This window comes from Schistocerca serialis, chromosome 7 (genome assembly GCF_023864345.2).
Source record: "Schistocerca serialis cubense isolate TAMUIC-IGC-003099 chromosome 7, iqSchSeri2.2, whole genome shotgun sequence".
Classification (NCBI taxonomy): Eukaryota; Metazoa; Arthropoda; class Insecta; order Orthoptera; family Acrididae; genus Schistocerca; species Schistocerca serialis.
The window spans coordinates 409,029,046-409,051,326 of NC_064644.1; the positions used below are offsets into that span (position 1 = coordinate 409,029,046).

The window sequence follows — 22,281 nt, forward strand, 5'->3', positions numbered from 1 at the left end:
CATTTTGACACTTTGGGCACACTGAGCAACATCAATACACTCTGTTTCTTCACTTAATTTTATTATAGTAAGTTCCTCCTTTTCTTTTATGGGATAAACGTTGCTACCCACACCATCATTCAACATCTCACTAGAATTAGAAATTACACTTGTCTTGCTACTATCATTTACATTACCCTTACCTGTGATTACAGCACATTTATATACGAGTGGCTCTTCATCACTACCTGCTGGAATGTGAGCCAAAACTGGAGCATATCTAGTATAAATGGTTTGATCCAGAATTAAAGTAATCTCCTCCATTTCTTTTACTTAAATTTCTCCTACAATTTTCATGCCCATTCTGGCTATCCTCCACCCAAACATTCCTTGAATTTCTACTGTAATTAGTCCAGTTCATCGTATTTACCAGAAATTCTCTCCATGATTGATTATTGGTACCAAAATTCCTCCTACAATCTTCCACTGAGGGCTTCACCCTCTCCACTTTATCAACATAATTCAAGAAATCGCTAATATTACCTCTAGGGGCAGGTACAAGCAATTCTCTAACTTTCTGGGGTAACTTAGTTTCTAAACCCATAATTATTGATTCACTACCTAGCTCTTTGCCCAAATATTTCAGTTCGTTTATCCAAAGCTGACAGAAACCTTTCACAGTACCCTTCATAGAGTCAGATCTCTCTCTCCTCCCCAAAATTCACTCAAAATTCTTTGCTGCTTCTCTTTGGACCAATATTCATCTCAAAATGCTTTCTCAAAGCTTTGCCATGAAGTACAACTAGCAGCTACCTGAGCTGCCCATCCATAAGCATCCCCTTTCAAAAAGCCTTCTAAAAATGACATTTTTTCTTTGTCATTCCACGTTTCAGGCAAATCACTAAATTCCCTAATGAAATACAGTGGATGCACTTCCCCATATGGTTCAAAATTATTAAATTTCTTACAACTAACAAATGAAGGACTGTTTGGGACACTACATACTCTGTGCTTTAGATTTTGTACCTCTTCCATCTTTTTCTCTATTTCAACAAATTTTGAATCTACATTTTTATTTACTTATAGCAGTTTTTCCTCTACCACTACTGCACACTTGGTTTCTGTCTCCGTTTCAAAATCATTTTTAATCTGATTGATTTGTTTCTCAAGTTTAACCCTGTTTTCAGCACAAAATTCCTGGTAGCTTTGACTTCATCCTTACACTGCTTTTTAGAAGACTCCACCCTCCTACTATAGTCATCACAAAGCTTCTTTCTCACTTCTGCACCTGTACTACTCAATAATGTTAATTTATCATTGTATTCTGCTCTACTCTCTTTTTATCTTTTCATCACAATCTTTAACTACTGCCTCAACCTTCTTATTTAATTCTGAAAGATTAGAGCTGACTACCTTAAATTTCCTTTTTAATTTTTTTCTTCAGTTCTTCATTTAAGCTAGTCATGTCAGTTTTAATACTACTAATGTCTTCTTTCATACTGTTTTCCACCCTACTAATGTCTTTCTTCATACTACTACTGTCTTCTTTCATACTCATATTACTCCAACAACTCATAATTTGCTTTAACATTGCTTCCAAATTTCCATCTGCCATAAGCTTTTGCCTTTGCTGACTTCCGCTACTAGGTTCCTCCCTCTTAACCTTAATGATTTCATCCACTTCAGTATTGTTTTTGTCCATTTCCCTCACATCACCATACAATGTATATGACGCTTTTATCATTCCGTCTACAGTAGGACTTTCGTCCCCATCATTCAAAGTTACATTCATGTTTGATTTATAATCACTATCATCTACAGAACCAGTCCCCTGCTGTCCACGCCCTCCCATCACACTGTCTTGTTTGTTAGGGTCACTGATTATGTATTTCCTATGAAATTACCTTATTCTTAATCACTCTTCTCGTGCTGCTCAGCTGCTGCGGTTGTCCTCTCGATTTGTTGTCTGTTGCAAGTTGTAATTCTCTCAGCGAGGCTTCATGTTTATCCCAGTCGGCTGCGCTGATTGCCTACTCTTGCACTCAATGGCTGCTTCCATAGAACCTGCTCACTGATTGGCTGCTATCCTACTGTGGCCATGAAACCCCAACGCTGATTGGCTGTAACATCTCTTCCATGTAAATCACAGTAAACCGCTTGAGTTCACACTTTACTGTCAAAGTTTGTAAGTCCTAGTTAATTGTACCCATATACAGTAGTCCTCATGTTGGGGCACGAAATGTGACAGTTCGCCTGCTTTATTTACTTGTTAATTGTCCTTCGTGTCGATGTGCTACATTGCTACACTGGCTGAAAAATAGGCTGTGGAAGTACAACAGTGGCTATTTTAAATGATGTAGCTGACAGGTGCACATTTGCATTTCAGTTTTTTACTTTCAGTGTTCACAACCCCCCAAAAATTACGCATTTATATGTGGCCAGTGCTCTATTGTTTAACTTTCAATAACCTCATTAATAGGCTGCAGGCGAACGCCCACGTACTGCTACAATAGTTTACTGTTGAACATGTATGAGCAGTAAAAGTGCATCCACATAGTTCACTGTTCTTGTAGAATAATAAGGTATGTATGGAACAGACACTGGCATTGTTTTAACACATGGCCTATTGGTGCAACACTTATTTCACAGTTAAGTGGATGCATTGTTGACCAATATGGGTTCCTCGTACAATAATAGGTACTGACACTACACATTGTTTGAAGTTAAATTTACAAAAATTACAATTAAATCTTAACTCATTAAATTAAATGAATACATCGAAAAAAAATTTCCTTTTCACAGTTTCTTCTACTACAAGGTTTAGGCCGAATTATTTGTTTAAATGATGAAATTAACATATATAGTTATGCAAACAATTCTTTTGATACAACTGGAAATTACTTTGGCATTAAGTAAGGGGTGGCTTTGCTAACATGCTTTCGAATAGAGCCAGATAAATACTTTAAGAATACTATTAGTGGTTTCTCCAAATGTTTATAATTAGTACATAATTTATATTTGTTTATAAGTCAATAATAGAATTTAAGTTACAAAACAATACTGATTTTGCCCTGTAATGAAAGATACTAACTAGGAATAGTCAAAATAAATTAGAAAATCAATTGCATACATAAAACTAAGCACAAATTAGATCTGTTGTTATATTCTTTAAAACTGCAGTCCAACCTTTCTCTTTTATGAAAATGCAGGCTATACTCACACATGTTAATGGTAATTAGTTAAAAGTGAAGAAATGAATTTAAGGAGGCATATGGCAAAACAAGAGGGGAAGTAAAAATATCCCAGCTTGTTTCGTGACAGCATCATTTAAAAAAAAAATTTAAATTTTAGTGATACGATCCAACTGTTTTATTATTGTACGAGTCCTCAGTACTTCTGAAAGAGAGAGAGAGAGAGAGAGAGAGAGAGAGAGAGAGAGAGAGAGAGAGAGACATCATCATGACTTGTTGACTATTCTCAATGAAGATAGCTGATTTCATTATTTAAAACGTTTGTGAAACACGCATTACTCTCATGCTGTATGGGATTTTTTCTCCATGCGATCAAGAGACTGATAAATCTGTGCATACAGAGAGTCATGGTCAGCAAAAGAAACATGATGTGCAAGGTGTGTCTAGCTCCAACATACTACCCATCATTCTAACCCTAGCTTAACCCCAAAAGATAAAAACATATACAAACTATAGCAACCACAAGTGTCATAAAAAATTACATGTAGGCTTATTGCAAAACACAGATATGGCCTTTACCAATTTTGATAACTATGACAGGACACACTGCTACTTCAGTGTTGCCCATCTTGGCAAACAGGTCACTCATGACCTCTTCATACATTAGCATAGACTCATAGAGTATAGGCTTGGCCCCCATCTGCATTCATTTTCTGCTCATTCTTTTGCTGAGCTTGTTGACCACGGTATGCAGCTAATTTTCCTATTTCAACTGCTGTCTTTTCCCTCGGCCATCCTTTCATGCTATTTCCTGGACAGGGCCTCGCCTCATGTCACCGTACTGATGCTTCACCATTGCAAAACTCATACTCCTGTCTTCCTGTTGTACTCAAGGTCTGTTAAGATGAACTCAAATACAGAGCAGAGTTCTCTTGTGTTCTGTTGGCATCATGCTAATGTACAATGGAATCAGCTTGCCATTGCTTTATGGCTCTCAAGATGTTGATTCCATTTCAAGATATAATTGCAGTCTGTATTCAAAAGTAATCACCAGAGGCCTGAGTGCAACTATCCTGCTGTTTCATGAACTGGAGAATTCCCTGTTCTTAGAATTCCTGTGACTGTGACAGGAGCCAATCGTCCATTGTGTTCTTCAGTTCGATGTCTGAGCTGAAGTGCTTCCCTTTCATATGATTTTTTAGCAGATGCATGTGGAAGTCAAGGTGACATATCCAGACTGTAGGGCAGCTGTTCAAGCTGCCCTCATTTGAACTTGGCCATTACACTTTGTGTGACCTTGAAGATGTGGGCATGCCCATGCCATTTGGTTGTGATGGACTTGAATATTAAGTATTAATGGCTTTTCCATGCTCGAGAAATTCGATGAGTATCATACCTCAGACATCAGAAATGTCGGTAAGCATTACCTGCCTTCTGAAGGCACAGTTTGAATTTTTTAGGGGGAGGTGACGACACTACATTTATGTCCCTAGATGTTTCACTGTGTTATCCCAAAGCAGGATATGCATATTTCATTTCTTCTTTTCTGTCTGTATCGAATTTCCTGTCTTACTTAACTGTTCACCTTTCTTACGTGTCAGCTTCTGCTTGTTTCCCATCTGCATTATATTTTTTTAGGATATATTTGTCCCGCATGGAATATCCTTCATGATTTTGAAATTTGAAAAACTAATGTGGCACAGTTGACTCCGTTTTGTAAGAGGAAATAGAAACTATTGGTTAGAGGGTGTTGGGATAGCGGGTTAGCCCTGTCTTTGTTTAAAAGAAGTGAAATCAAAATCTGCTTCACAGTGAGTTACTGCTATCACAAATTTGACGTGAGTGAATGACCCTCTATGCAAAAAATATCCTCACATGAAATGAAAAATTTCCACACACTATGTAAATTTCACATTAAAATGGCCCCGAAGACAGGTACATATGCAAGAAATAAATTATAAATAACTCATAGTTCTCATGTGCAATTCCTGCACGCACTGCAGCTGCAGATTAAAGCGCAAGCTACAGAATGGGACAAAAATGGTTGTTTCAACTTATTCCATCCCAGAATGTCTCTCACTGTGCCATCCTAACTGCAGGACATAAAAAGAAATCAGTAGTAAGATGCTGGATAAGGGTCACCATGAAAGTTTTAGCTATTTGGTTTTGTGTGGGCAATGACCTTACAGGCCCGTGTTGTGCTCCGATGTTGCTATAAAATGTTGTTGTTCATTATGTCTGAACACTGCAGGGGCATTAACCAAACAGTGATGAAACAACACACAGCAAACTTATAATCCTAGTGGAAATTGACACAGCTCTCCCCTGTAAATAAACAGACATATTATCCAACAAGACGAGAGAGTGCAGTGCTCATTATCTTCACTGAATAATAGCAGAATGATCATCCAGTTTGCATACTGTATGCTGTGGTAATACTGTCACAGTGAGAACAACAAGCTTAGGGGTGCAGTAGGTTATTTTTATTGTTAATTGGTCACCTAACCATTGAAAAGTTATAGGACAATTTAAAGGATGTTGTAATTTAAATCAAGTATGAGTACAACAGATTTTTATTTGCTGTAATTATCAGACATGCTTACATGAGCACTTAATGGAGAGCAAGGTTTTCTACAAATCTGGAATGAGTTAACATAAAAATGGCACTAACACTGTGTGGAAGTACCAAATTATATGGAAGGCTGTGTGGAGAAAACGCAGCACATTATCCTTATCTGGACAGCTCATGTATTCAACATTAATGAGACAAAATCCCAAATACTAATCAAGTGAGCAGCTCAAGTTGCTTGCCAGAATATGTAAGTAGTGAGCTGTGCTGAGTATGGATCACACTACAGCAGATTGTGAAAGTTAAATTTCCCAAAAATCAGCAAAGCGTACAGCCATCAGCAACAGGCTGTGGCTGGGAGACGAGTTGCACGGTGGCCAGAAGATGAATACCAGGAAACTTAATTCTCCTCTCTCAGCTCTCTAACTTTCAAAAAGCTCTACATGGATAGGACAACTCAGTGCTGTTGCCAATGTGATGGATGAGAATATCACTCGTTTCACGAAAATGTAGGGGAATGCAGCAGAAAATTCCCACTCTTGGCATACAGAACGCATATTAACAAACACAAGGTTGTACAGGCCTAGAGTAGTGTCACCACAATTGACTGGCCTCTTTTTGCCAAGCGCAATATTGGGGCTACTCATTTCAATTGGGAGACAAAAATTTTGAAGCAACAACTACTATCTTTCTCACTCTGCCCACATGGCACTGATGTTCTTATGCAGAGAAGGCAAAAATGTCGTACTTGGTTATTCTCTGGGGATGGAAGTGGCAGCATGGCACCCACTGTCCTCAGCTAGACCAGGCACCAGCTAAGTTGATAAAAGCACGAAACAAGCTGCTGCCACTCTTCCACAAAACTGCCCGTCTTCCTGGGGAAGCTCACCTCTTGTAATGAGATTAACTGACTCTGTTCTGCCAACAATAGGACCCTGAGACCACACTGAGAAACCATCTTTCCAGTTCAAAAATGCGAAGTCATCCTCCAAAGCCCACATGTCCAGTACTCTCAATAAAATAATGATGACATTGTGGCAGAAAATTAAACAATATTGCTTAGTAATATTTGACTGTAATGTCACACTGGTTGAAATTCGTTGATGATATCTTGATGATCTGAACTCTGTACCAAGGCACCCGGTTCTCAATCCTCCACAACCTCAACAGCTTTTCTCCCATCTGCTTCACCTGTTCCTCAGCTCAATATGCCATCTTCTTGGATGTTGACCTCCACCTCTTTGACTGTTCCATCCTAACCTCTCTCTGGGTTAAGTCCGTTAAATACTAATATTACCTGTATTTTGGCATCTGCCACCCATTCCACACCAAAAAATCACTCCCATACTGCCTAACTATCCATGGACAGAGTATCTGATGAGAAGTCTTTCGCTGAAGGAGGGCCTTCACAAACAGACTGTACCCCCCCCCCCCCCCCCAAAATCTAAGCCCCAATCAGATTTCACCGTATCTTCACACACACACTCAACCCTCCCACCACCCCCAAGAATCAGCCACAAAGGAGCATCCTTCTCATCATCCACTGTTGTCCTGGACCTGAACAACTGAATCTTATTCTTCTCCAGGGCTTTAATTATCTTTCATCGTGTGTGGTAATGAGGGACATTTTACTTAAGCTCCTTCCCGTCCCTCCTTAAGTGGTATTCATCACCCACCTGACCTATACAACTCTCTGGTCCATCTCACCACACTCCCATTGCCACTACCAACCCCTTACCACAGGGGACACATCCCTGTGAAAGACACAAGTGCAAGACCTATTAATCCACCCACCCAGCACATCCTACTCGTGTCCTTATCCTGTGCCATCAGAGGCAGCCGTATGATATACCAGCTCTGCTGAGATCACTGCAAAGCGTTTTATGTGAGGATATGACCACTGACACACTGTACAGTAGAATGAATGGCCACTGCCAAACTGTGGCCAAGAACAAAGTTGACCACCCAGTGGCAAAACATGCTGCTAAGCGGAACACGCTCAAGTTTAGTGGCTGTTTCACAATGTGGGCCATCTGGATCTTTCCCTCCAGCTTTAGCTTTTCTAAACCACACAAATGGAAGTTATCCTTACTACACGTCCTTTGCTCCTGTAACACTCATTGTCCCAATCTCTGCTAACTCACTCTTCCCACATCCTTTATACAACAGTTTCCACTTCCTCCATCCTGTCACCTGCTCCCAACCCACACCTCCGCATCACCTTCATCATGCTCTTCACCCCACTGGTTCCTGACCCTTGAAAGATACTAAGTTTTCTTTCTCTTTTGTGTGGGCCTATCGACAGCTCAATGCTTTGCTATTCGGTGATTAGCCTCCTTCCATCCTCAATGATTGACATTCTGTCAGTAATTTCCAGAATGACGTCATCAGTACTATTTGTTTTGTTTTCTTTGCCTTGTATCTTTGTGTTGGAGCATAAATCACTGTTTTACCAAACTGGTTATATCTTAAGTTTATTGAGCAAGAATTTATGTAGAATACACACTTAGGTCATAAAAGTGAGTAAAATAAAAATCCATACATTGAAGTCTCAACTTACCGTTGTCTTATGTAGAAAATTTGAAATGATACATTAAAGCGTTAATGAAGGATATCAAGAAACTTCATATATTTCAAACTTCAAATATGTCATATTTGTTTTCTTTCTATTGTCTTATGAATAGCTGTGATGATCAACTGGTTTGAAGTGAACTTCGGTCTTGGCTGAAGACCAACGATGGACATTTTCATGTGCAAAATTTTCCTTGCTCACCCCCCAGACCTGTTGCTCAACTTTTTGACCACATGGGTTCAAGTACATCTTTCGGCGTTTCGCCTTCCAGGGGCATCTTACCACACTGCAGTGATCTTCTGCAAGTTCCACCGATAATTTATTGTCTAACCCCATGGGGCATGTTTTCAACATGCAGGGAGAACTCGTACTTTTGTCACACGAGTTACTAACCCCCACCCCTGCCGTCAACAGCCCTCGACACTCTCAGGGGGCTCCGGTTCCGACTGCTCAGACACTCGCCTCTCCCACTGCTCCAACTGTGTCTGCCGCACTGACCTTCCATGTTATTTCCAAGGTGGGCAAATTCAAATCATTACCTGTAACCTATGGGCCATCTGTACTGCTGGTACCACAAGATTTTTGGCGATAATGCCAAGAAATGCTGATTACCTTGCCAGCACCCAAACACCGATCGCAGGAACTAAAAGATGCCAATACCTGCAGGGAACCTCACAGGCGTCCTCATACATTGCACTCCATTCACTCATCCATCCGGCTTGTTTTCCTAGTTGACACTGGTGCTGACATGTCTATCATACCTACATCGATGGCTCTCTCCGTCTTTTCACCGACGAAGTCACTTCTACGCATCGACGTTACAAACCTCAGGCTCTGTCAAAGTTATGGTGCATCTATCTCCTTCTCTGTGGTTTCTGTAGACTTTCTACATTGCTGACATTGATGAACCAATTCTCAGTATGGATTTTTTGTCCCATTACAAACACTCTCCGAACATAGTTCAGGGCTCAGTGCTACACCATCCCACTGACACTCACATACTGTGCTCCCCCACTTATGTTTCACCTTCTGTTTCTCTCACAACATGTGAGTTGGTATGCGAGTGCTCCACCCTCATGGGCGACATAGTGACCTGCGTCACTAACCTACTGTCAGAATACGACTTGGTGGCATAACTGCCCTGGGAAAATGATGAGCTGAAACAACGAATAGCACACACTTACAATGAGCTTGTCGTGGCTCATACCTTGCCGCTGAAACTGCAGTCCACAGTCCCGCCACCTAATCGTGTTTCTCCAGCAGACACCAGCTCAGACACTCATCAGGTTAGTCCAAAAACATTAACTGCGTGTGACGATTCGCATCCGGTAGACTCCGCATCCCTGACACGCTTGACACGTTCACTGCCATATGTGTCAGACAGTGCTTCTAATAAGTTGCGTGCACGATACAACCACACCCACCATGTGAGCAACCGCCCCGCGTGTTGATAAACATTCCCCTTCTCTCACGCGGCAGCCACGTGACTCAGCAGCCATCGCTGTTCCATGTGCTATGCCAACTCCACTCTCGCCCGTGCCAGATACCAAGTGCAAGTTTGACAGCTGACAGTCTCCACACATTCCGACCCGCTCTGCACTGCGTGTGCAGCCGCCCTCTCAAAACAAGTGCACGTCGCACTCACTTACTAGACATGTGACTTTCGACTGCCTTTTCCCACTTGCACTAATGGCTGCGCCTCGTCACGTCCTACCTGTCCAAAAACTTCTCGTCAGGACATTGATTAGTCTCATGTGCAGTGCTCAGTTTCTTCTGTCACTGACGGAACGACACACAAGATAGTTATCACTGCCAGCCCTCCTATTAGGCACAAGGTTAGACCCTTCAACCCTATTAAGTTGCGTGCAGACCAGCAGCAAATTAACGAACTTTTGGAGGCAGGTATCCTGCAACCATCAGACAACAACTGGTCTTCACCGATCCACCTCGTCCTCAAACGTGGTGGTTCTTTTCAAATGTGTGGCAACTACAGATGCTTAAACGTTCGTACTGTCGTGGACAATTACCCTGTGCCTAACATAAATGATTTCACTCATATGGTATCAGGCACTACAATCTTCAATGTTATTAACTGTAAACATGCCTACCACCAGAGTCCTGTAGCGCCGGATGACATCCCTAAAACAGTTATTATCATGCTGCTTGGTGTGTTCCATTACTACTTCATGCCCTTCGGCCAAAGAAACGCGGTGCAAACATGGCAGTGCTTCATTGACTCCATCTTATGACAGTTCGAGTTTTGCTTCACATGGATGCATGACATATTCATTTTCAGCAAGTCAGTCGAGGAAGATAAAAATAATTTAACCATGGTCCTCCAGACCTGAATTCAAATGGCGTCGAGGTCTTGGGTTACAGTGTCTCCACCGACGGAATACAGCCTCCCAAATCTCGCTTGCACGCCATCACTTCACTGTCGCCCCCGGCTACTTACAAAGAACTCAGATGTTTCCTGGACACAATAAATTACCACCATCGTCACCTGCCTTCTGCCACCGCCGTTCAGGCCCCGCTGACAGACTCACTGTCGGGTAAACAGTCTTCAGGACTCAAACCTGTTCACTGGACTGCACCTATGCTGGAGGCTTTCAATGCACTAAAGACTTCTTCAGCTCACACCGTGACACTCGCCCACGCTGACCCCTCGGCCAAGTTGTTCATCACTACGGACACCAGTGACATCACAGTGGGAGTGGTAGTACAGCAACGCAAGGCAGACATGGTTTTCCCCTAATCATTTCTTCTCTAAAAAACTATCAACAGCTCAGAAGAAATACTCCACTTTCGATAGAGAACTCCTTGCAGTCTACAAGGCTGTCAAACACTTCTGCCCCAACTAGGAGGGTTGCTCATTCTTCATCCTCACAGATCACAAACCACTCGCAATCATTTTCTGCACCCCCCCCCCCCCTCTACCACCCCCCTCCGAGGACCCACCCCCTCAGCATTTCCGTGACTTTGATCTAGTCTGTCAATCCACAACAGACGTTCGCTACATCAAAGGCATGGACAACATCACCACAGATTTTTTTCGCAGTTCAATACTATTTCACGCATCATTGACTTAGCCAACCTGGTCACCCTACAAGCCTCCGACGAGGAATCTCCAGCACTCCTCATGGGCCCTCAAAGCTAAATTTCCCGGCATTGTGGACGAGGTGTGGTGTGACTCTTCTACCGGTACCTTACACCCGTTACTCCCACCCCTCCCCCCCCCCCACCCCCCCACCCCCACCCCTCCTGCACCAGCAGGTCTTCGACACTCTGCATAATGTCGCTCACCCTGGTGTCTGTGCCACTACACAGCTCATCTCCGAGTGTTTTGTTTGGAAAAATATAAAATGGGACTGTCAGACCTGGGCTCGCAGCTGCGGCCCCTGCCAACGCAACAAAATTGGCCGCCACACCACCTCACCCCTGGACAAGTTCGACATCCCTCCAGGACAATTTCGTCATGTACGTATCGATCTTGTTGGTCCTCTTCCACCGTCAGAGGGCCTCAGATACATTCTATCCACAATTAACTGCACGTCCTGCTGGGTAGAGGCAGACACCTTACCTAACATCACTGCCGAGACCAAGGCTAATGGTTTTATCTCCTCATGGATTGCTAGGTTTGGTTGTCCGACCACCATCACCACTGACCAGATTCGGCAGCTTGAGTCTTCCCTGTTCACCATTTTATGTAACGTCTGCGGCATAAAGAAAATTGGCACCACAGCCTATCACTCACAAAGCAACGGGTTAGTGGAATGGTGGCACTGTACTCTAAAAACGGGGCTCATGTGCCACAACTGCCTCTGGTCCAAAGCACTTCCATGGGTACTTCTCAGCCTCCGTTCAACTTTAAAGTCCGACTTACTGGGAACTATCTCAGAATTCGTTTTTGGGGAGAACCCCGTCCTACCAGGGGAACTCATTCAGCCTCAAGTCCCTGAAGACTCCCCCCCCCCCCCCCCCACCCCAGCCCGGATTTCATAAGTCACATGCACACCCACTTCAAACACGCACGTCTGCACCCACCTATCAGCCACTCCCCACCAGACCCTTATGTGCCAACTGCTCTCAACACTTTCTTCCATGTAATGCTGAGATATGATTCGGTCTGACAACCTCTGCAACCACCTTATCTTGGCCCCTTTAAAGTCCTCTGGCGGGGTGATACAGTTTTCAACATCATCGTCAAAGACAGTCCACACACTGTTTTGTTACACCAACTCAAACTAGCATTCGTGGACTCTGGTGTCCCTCTGCTGGCTCAGTCTGATCCTCCTAACGACTCTCCCGCCAGTGTCCCTCCCGCCATGGAGTCTGACAATGTTTCTCCTCAGGCCACCATGCCGTTTTGTTCACCCGACGCCTCCCCGTCACCTTTCGCAGGTTTCTCAGATACAACACCCTCCACCCCGTGTGCAGGTTTCTCTGCTACCTCATTGACTACGGAGACACCATCTCCCATAGTCACCTTGCTCTGCAACGTACCCCCACACCGCGTGGACGACATTTCAATCGTCACTCTCGATGACCGAGTTCTCATTCTACTCACACAGACACCGCTGCCCCGCCACCCAACGGCCAGTTAAACGTCAGTGTTGTGCATAGCCTCACTCTCCCTTGTGAGTGCGACCCGACGACAGTTCGCGCCTTCATCTCGCTGGACGGCTCGATTAGCATCTGGGCTTGCCACACCTACACCCCGCCATCCACCGTTCAGCCCGCCTGCTCTTGGGCTGGCCACCGCATTGTCTGTCCTCGCTGGCTCAACAACTTCGAAGTGGACCTGCCTCCCATCGCTCCGCCTCCGCACCCTGTCCCGGTCGGTGTGTAGGTCCTGGTCGTGTGTCTACCAGCTCGTACGACCACCAACAACAGTGTCGATGCCCACATGGTCTCCCTCAAGTCTCAATGCAGCACTTCATACTGGAGGGGGGCGGGGGGTTGTCTGTGTGGCATCGATAGGTCATATTGACCATAGACAACATTAATCTTCGGAACTCGGGACACTCATCTGAGCTGCCTGTTAATTCAGTCTGTTCGTATACCTTGTACTGTGTGCATGTGTATGATAATTATCGAAATATATGCATGTGTGGATATAATTGGGGAAAATTTATTCCGTGTACCGCTATTCGTATCCTGTTCCCAAAGAAGTAAAAAAATTACAAAACTAAGCTGAAACATCAGGTCAGCTGTGAACTAGCATTGAATACTCCAAACTCTTGTAACTGACGTACAGCCTTGGGAGACGGGATGGATGGACTGGGGAGGGAGGGGGACGGGGGAGGTAGTTGAGAGGGAACGGTGTTGCATCAGCAAGAGTAGACTATATCATCTAATGATCATGTTGTCTTTTAAAGTGATGTAAGGCTCTTGGGTTTCCAGCTGAGAGAGTGAGTGTCACTTACATCATCTTGTGGTGAAGTGACATTGTTATTTATGATATAAATAACACTTTTTGAAACACTAAACCATTTATACAAATTTGATGGATTGGGAACCTGGGGTCATTACATTACTGTGACATTGTGAAGGAAAGCATAGGCCATTCTTGACACTGATGTTTGCTGATACTGATAAACTGTTCCTTTTGTGTCATATAATCCAAAATGAATATTCACACTGTTTTAAAATATTCAACATAAGGCATACAAAAAATTTTACATCATTAGCAAGGGGCTTTTGATGATTGGCATGAGAAGTTTATATATTGAAGAACAATGTAGTTATGTTATTAATAACTCATGTCTCAGGAAAAAGGAACAAGTGTAGTCTGATCATAATGAAGTCTTAATATCGTCAATAGTATATCATAGTAAAAACTGTGCTGTAGAATTCTGTTGTCAGGCTATGAAAATCTGTTGCTTATGTGGATAAGAAATATTTTTTGTTAATCAGTAGATACAAGACAACAACAAGAGCATACATCATTCGACCACATCTCACGTAATAAACATTATTTTCTTTTCAGTGCATATTGGAACACCTTGAGATCATAGTGGCTGTGATACATTCCTTTTTTGGGTTATGTATAACTTCATGTTTGTTACTTGATACTAAAAGCAAATATATTTTTTTCACAGGAATGCTGACACATGGCCTCAGAAACTAATCATGCAGTTGGTGCCAAAACAACTGATGGCAGTTATTGATGGATTTGTCCTGTACAATTCAAATCCTCTGCACTTCCATCCACAGAATTGCAATGCCCTTGGATCTGTGGTCAAAATTATGCGTTATGGTTTTGTAAGTTATTAGTTCTTATTGCGTACTTTATCATGGATAAACTTAATTTTTGCTAGTAATCATTTTTATAAAAAGAAATTTGAACTAGCTGCTTTGCATTTTGTGGAGGAACATCTTATTTGTCCATAACATGTAGAAATATCATTAAAAAATAAATAAGCTGTGTTATGAGCACAAGTAACTACAGAAAGAGCACTCATACTTCATAGTACAAACATGTTATGATTTAGATATGCCTTGCTTTATAAACCAGCCCAGGAGTTACTGAGCTCATGTTACAGATTTTCCAGAATTCTTGAATTGGTTTTTATTGTTATGTCACATCCATTAAAAGTGATATTAGTCCCCTTTTTGTGAAAATGTAGCCCACTGATAAGAGCACATCTTGACAAAGCAGCACAGAAAAACTGAATGCTACAATTAAATATGGTGCTGGAAAGAATAAATAAAAAAAACAAACACACACCTCTAGCTCGTTAAAGGATTTTTCCAAAAGCCAGCTAGTGATTATCATCAGATAACTATGTCAAAATTTACGCAAGAGACAAATTAGAAAAGCTTTTTTTGTAAATATTACAAAGCTACTGTAACATCAGGAATGAAAGTACATATTGAGTACAGGTACTTACAATATGCTTAGGAAAGCTCATACAACTGAGAAATAGAAAAAAAATATACTGTCTCCTGCGCAGTTGCCTTTAGGCATATTGGGAAAAAATGTTATTTTGAGATGTTGCATGCCAGACTGAAGGCAGGAGACTCGAGGACTGTATTATTTCATCTTGGCACCATATAGCATTAAAACAAACAAGGGCACAGCTTTTAAAATATGCAAAATGTTGTGAATATCCCTTATACATTACATCTGTTTTTTACAATAAACGTCATATCATCAATGATAAAATAAAACATAGATTACATTATGAGCCAAAACCTGTTATAGGGCGTATCTAAAGATCATACAACAGACTAGGCACAGTGTGCAAATATTCCACTGAGAGAGAGAGAGAGAGAGAGAGAGAGAGAGAGAGAGAGAGAGAGAGAGAGAGCAATGTAAAGGCCATCATTGTAAAAGAGGACTTTACAATTTCTAATTACTGTTTTCTGAACAAAGTAAACAAACTGCAAGCTGTTGAGGACACAGGTGGGTCATATCAAAAAACAAAACCTTATTACAAAATAATAAACTTTTCCAACCACATCAGGGTAGACTGTGGATCAATAGAAATGGGGGGGGGGGGGGGGCACTAAATGCAGTGTAGGGGGAAGATGAGATTGTAGGCCATTAAACTGAAACTTCATGAGTATGTTCACAAGTATAACAGCATCATTAGAACATGTTACTTCCCCCTTCCCTACCCCTCCTCCCCCCCATCCTCCTCCCCCCCATCCTCCTCCTCCCGGTAATATGCTTCAATGATGCTGTTGATGCTGTTATACTTGTGAACATACAACATACTCGTGAGGTTTCAGCTTTATGGCCTACCTTAAAAGAGAATAACGTGCTGAAAAAAGTAGCAAGATGATTTCTGTTATAGTGTAATTTTAAATATCACAATGTTTATTATATAAAATTTAGTGAAAATGTACCACTGGAGTAACATTCTCACCCATTGCCCCCCACCCCCACCCTCCAACTTTTTCTGTTCCCCTCCATCCCTTCCTGCTGCTACCCTTGCTTTCAGCTCCTTCGTTCTGCCCTGCACTCTCACCCGACCATCCCTTGCCTATTTTCCTACACCTGCCCCCCCCTCCTCAACATCTATCTCATTGTTCCCTATCCTGCCCTTAGTGCCTCCCTCCATAGCCTCCCCCTATTCTTGTCTATCCCTAGCCCAGCCTAACATGGTTCGAAAAGTTTATTATTTTGTGATAAGATTTCGTTTTTTGACGTGACCCATAGGTAGCCTCAATTGGTTGAAGTCTGTTTGCTTTGTTTGGAAAACAGTAATTAAAATTTGTAATGTCTTCCTTTATAATGATAGCCTTCACATTGCTCTCTCTCTCTCTCTCTCTCTCTCTCTCTCTCTCTCTCTTGCTCTCTCAATGGAATATTTGGACATTGTGCCTAGTGTGCTGTACAATCTTTGTTTATGTATGATATTACAGTGTCTGTGGTAATCCAAATTATGCTGTAAAATTTGTTTTGGTATGTGTTCATGTCTGAAGAAATAAGCACTGTGGCAACTACAGATGTTGTGAAATACATGAAATGTATTCGCTGTTGCGAATGTGGACTACCATCAGCTGTAAAATGGAATGACAATGAAAATCAGTGCCGGACCGGGACTGGAACCTGAGTTTCCCCTTTTTTGGCAAGTGGTTGCCTTACATCTTGACTATCTGTGCATGACTCATGGTCAGACCCAAACTTCCATAGGTCATCAACCATCTGTGTACAACACAGGTACTGTAATATCGTATTTATCTGCCTACACCTGGCAAGCAATTTTCAAGTAAACTGTCTTCCTCATTTTGGGAATATACATAATGGATGCATGAGTGTAGGTTGTAGATGCATGATTGGTGACATATGGAAGTTTGGGTGTGGCTGTGAGCCTTGCTCATGTAGCCAAGTGGTAAGGCGACTGCTCGCGAAAAGTGGGAAACCCAGGTTTGAGTTCTGGGTCTGCACAAATTTTCTTTCTTGTCATTCTATTACACAGCTGGTGGGGTAGTCCATATTCACAACTGCGAATACATTTCATGTACTTTGTATATGCCCCATGACAGGTTTTGGCTCATAATGTATTGTGTGTCTTATTTTTCATTGACAACATGACATTTATTGTAAAAAACAGATGTAATGTGGTAAGGGATATCCACAATGTATTGTATATTAAAAAAGCTGTATGCTGGTTTGTTTTGATGTTTGAGATCAATGCCATCTGGCGTCAGGTTGAAATAATCTGGACTCTGTGTCTGCTCCCTTCAGTCTGGCATGCAATATCTCAAAATAACATCTTTTGCAAATACCTAACAACAGTTGCACGTGAAATCGTAAGTTTTTCTGGTATTGCTCACTTGTACAAGCTTCGCTAAGCATGTTGTAAGTACTTGCACTCAATACGTAGTTTCGTTCCTGATGTTACATTGACCTTGTAATATTTATATAAAAGCTTTTCTAATTTAACTTTTGTGTAAATTTTGCCACAATTGTCTGATGATCATCATTTGAAATGCATCATAAATAAAATATTTAGTGATCAAGACGTTTCCATGGAATTACTACCTACATGTACTTTTTATAGTTCTTTGTTGTTTTCTTCCATGGTTTTGTCTTGTTGCTTTCTGTTATTTGTAATATCTTTTCATCCCATATTGTACTTTCATTCAATAATTCTTCATATATATATATATATATATATTTTTTTTTTTTTTTTTTTTTTTTTTTTACCATCTGAATCCTTCACTACTGCGTCAAGTTTTACTTCATATTTAAGATAATTAGTAGCATGTTATGAACCTCAGTTGATATAATTGATTAAAATATTGTGAAGTATAGTCATTGCATGTTTCAGTTTTATGTTTTTTATATTATGTTCATGCTGATCAGTCTCATGTTCTGACACATGGAAGACTTCATGTTATTTACAAAATCTTTCTTGATATGTTAATAACTGTGCATAATTTGTTCCCTTAAAAGTGCAACAATGAGTAACTGATGAATATACATTACTCACTGTGTCATAATCTTTATGATATTTCAGGCGGGCTGTGTTTATTTCAAGAGCATATCGCCAGAGGCAGAAAGTGACTTGAAATATGTTATCCTTTTGTACATATCAGACCAGCATGAATTCGTGGGATTTATCCCTAAGAATCAGACAACGTTATTAGACAATCTCAGTCGTGCCCTAAAGCAAAAAATGCCAAGCCTGATATTGAGAAATCAGTCCCAGGTATGTTTCTGTTTTATCATGTATTGATAAGTGTGTAATAGAAGAAAAGAAGGAAAAATGAAATTGTATTTTTATGACTAGTTTTAATGCCTATTAGAATCTGACTTCAGCAGCGGTATGGGTTGTGGGAACATATAGACATATACAGGTTGGTATGTGCACATGCAATTGCTTGCTTTCTCTCTCTCTCTCTCTCTCTCTCTCTCTCTCTCTCTCTCTCTCTCTCTCTCTCTCTCTCTCTGACAGAGAGAGAGAGAATAACAAAACATGTGAAAAGACCAATGCCAAGGTGAACAAAAACCTATACTGATATGATCAATACTCCTCATGCTATTGTAGATTTCTCTCTAGAACAGTTGAAGATAGGATGACCAGGTGAATCTAGCCATTTGTAAGACAGAAGCTAGATCCATATTTATTGAAAAATCATTGAGAAACATGATTTATATATGAAAGAGGTTGCTTGCAAAACATTTGTTTAACCAATTTCTGAGTTCTGTGTTTTGGCTCGGAATCTTTAAAGACGATCAGCATGACTCATCATTGGTTTGTTTAGTTAATGTCACAGCAATACTCAGGAAACTTCAGTGAGAGTTATTACAAGAAAGACATTGTATGGCATTCTATAGTACAGACATAGATGTAGATGGAGCAACATACTCAACTTCAGTACAGTTGCTGTAAGATTTCCCTAGCTATAGTTCTCTTGTTATTTTTCCCTAAGTTTTTGTTTGTAGTATACAAGGAACAATCAAAAAGTAATGGGAATTTTTTTGTTTTTCTTAAAGAATCTTTATTTATTCATCAACAGTAACTTTTCCCCCTTCAAAGTAATCCCAGATTTCTGGACCACACTTTTCACTATGGTATTCAGCTCCTCCAGTGATTCTGTTTTTATCTCATTAATGGTGGTGAAACGACATCCTTTTGTACTTCTCTCCAGCCTCAGGAACAAAAAGAAGTTGCAGTGGGCCATGTCTGGCAAATGCGATGGCTGAGGCAACATAATAGTTTTGTTTTTTGCCATAAAGTCATGAACAAGCATTGAGGTGCAAGCGGGAAAATTATCGTGATGCAATTTACGTGAGTGGTTTTGCCACAATTCTGCTCATTTTCTTCAGATTGCGTCACGCAAAACTGCAGGCAGTTTTCCTTATTAACCAAATTAACATAAGACAGGAACTCCATTGTAATTGAAGGAAATGGTGAGAGGAACCTTCACACATGATCGAACTTGTCAAATTTTTTTAGTCTTGGCTCTTCAGGCAGTTGCCAATGGGACGACTAGACCTTGTTTTTGATGTCATACCCATGTATTGTTACCTGTTATAACCTTCCTGGATATTTGTTGACTGAGCTATGACTACACGATGTTGTTTTCGGTGAAAATTCAACAATTTCAGAAAGGATTTTGCTGTTGCATTGTTCATGCCCAATACTTCCAAAAATATTGCTTGGCTTTAGCCAGAGGATATGCTGACACCATCAGCAACCTCTGTAATGAAGATGTGGCTATTTTCCAGAACCATTTTCTTTACTTCTTCCACATAGTTATCAGTAATTGATGTGCTATGGTGGTCATTTCTCGACACTGCCTGAAATGTTTATACCACTTGTAAACTCTTATCTTACTCATAGTAGATTTGCCAAAAAATACAATTAACATTTCGAATGCATTGCTGTACTGTGTCCCATCCTTCAGGCAAAATTTAATGCAAATTCTTTGATCTGTCTTTTTCGAAAGTAAAAACATGCTGAACAATCAAAAACACATAGAACATTTTTGCCTATCAACAAGAAACAAAATATTCAAAATGACTGAAAATGCATCAGGAACAGGTGTACCAACAACAACAAAAAATATTAAAAAAAAGAAAAAAATTGAAAATTGTATGTATAGGGCCTGCGAAATTAAAAAAAATCAGTGTTACTTTTTGATTGCAACTCATATAAGCTATTTGTGTTATGTTAGTGGAAATAAACTAAAAAAAGAGCATAGTTCTCTGAAAACTAGTGACATTCTTTGTGCTGTTATGCATGTTTACACATGCATCAGTCAGCTTCAGATGAGTGATTCTGATACCTTTCCATGGTTTTTATTTAATTGGTTGTGTTCTCTGGTATGTGTTGATCACCCACAGGACACAAAGTAGGAGGAGGCAAAGAAGCCGTAAGTGATTTGTTTCTTCTACATGTCAGCATTGTGTCAAAGACTATTGGTCATATTATGAAAAAGCATAAGGAACATTGCATGTTCAATCTGTCTGCCAAAGCTAGGTCACTTCAACACCACCTATGTATTGCTCCGTTAGGGATAGCAAAGACTAGTTAAAACGCATACTGTAGCCATTAAGCAACTATTCTTCTCTATCAGTGGTGCAATGGGAAGTACCCTCTGCCATGCACTTTACAGTAGTTTGCAGAATATAAATGTAGATTGGAGGCTGGCTGGTGTGGCCGTGCGGTTCTAAGCGCTTCAGTCTGGAACTGCGTGACCGCTACGGTTGCAGGTTTGAATCGTGCCTTGGGCATGGATGTGTGTGATGTTCTTAGGTTAGTTAGGTTTAAGTAGTTCTAAGTTCTGGGGGACTGATGACCACAGATGTTAAGTCCCATAGAGCTCAGAGCCATTTTTGTAGATTGGAAGGTCTAACATTTATGAATATATTCTTCAGTGTAATAACATGGGATGAAACAATGCCATGTTTCTCGGGGGCAGTTAGTACAATTTTTGTTGAAACAAATCAAAACCTTTCTCATAATCTTATCAGTAGCCAGAATATGTAATCTTGTTCATTGATCCATTTTACCATTTCATTCACAACTTGCAAATGATTATTTATGTTGTATCTACTTCCATGAATCCAGTTTACTTCTTTGTTTGATTAAAATGATTTTTTTATCTGGCTGATAATGATGTGGCTCAGTGGATATTTTAATACAAATACAAACCACAGGTCTCTTTCTGCAACTCAGTACTTCAGTCATCTCTGCCAAAGATTTGGTTTGTCAAAAATACCAAACTAAGTCATGGCTTGGAGTCAACATTAAACTGTGTGTCCTCCTTTAACTGTGTGGACAAGTCAGTTTCAAGGTCAGAGGAAGTCAAGTACATTGATGGATATCAGCTATTAAACCATCTGTGAAACCAAACAGTAAATTCACATAGTGACTTAAGGCAACTGCATGTTTCATCCTAGAACCAGATTGGTGTTCTATGGTGTAAGAATACTCTTCCAAGACAAAAACCTGTCTTACTATTATTGGTGCCAAGTCCTTCTTATCCATAGTCTTCTGGATTGCAGTGCAGTCCATTACAATTTTAAAATGTATTCCTAGTACATACATCTGGCACTTTCATAAAGCGTTAACAATAGCTAAAACTTGAAGCTAGTAATGACTGTATCTTTCCTCTTCAGGTTTTTTTTTTTTTTTGCGCTCATATACAAGACTGCATGGAACTTATCATGGGAAGATTATTGTGTTAACACAGCTCCAAAATTGTATTTGCTTGCTGCCACGTGTAGTTCCGTTTTGTATTCTGGGTTGTAAGTTTTGATAATTGGATCCGATTAAAGAATAACTTCGAACATCTTGAACACTTGCCTCTGCTCTTCTTCAAACTTTAGTTCTTGATTATTTCTCAGTAAATCTTTGCAAAGGTTTGGCAACTGCGTAATAATTTGAGATAAACGTCCCAAAGCATTCTGTAAGACCTAGGAAACTTTTTATTGCTGTGATGTGAGGTGTGAGGTTGATAACCATGAGGGTTGTGGGATACCAACAACATGTACCGAATTTATC

General features: G+C 40.8%; 1 protein-coding gene across 1 annotated transcript in view; it reads left to right on the forward strand.

Moving 5' to 3' along the window:
• The window catches only part of LOC126412250 (protein PTOV1 homolog), a 350,177-nt gene that overhangs the window by 138,601 nt on the left and 189,295 nt on the right, over window positions 1-22,281 (forward strand). The window contains exons 4-5 of the mRNA XM_050081748.1: window positions 14,413-14,575; window positions 18,286-18,477. Of these exons, the coding sequence (XP_049937705.1) occupies window positions 14,413-14,575; window positions 18,286-18,477 (355 nt within the window). The remainder of the gene's footprint in view (window positions 1-14,412; window positions 14,576-18,285; window positions 18,478-22,281) is intronic.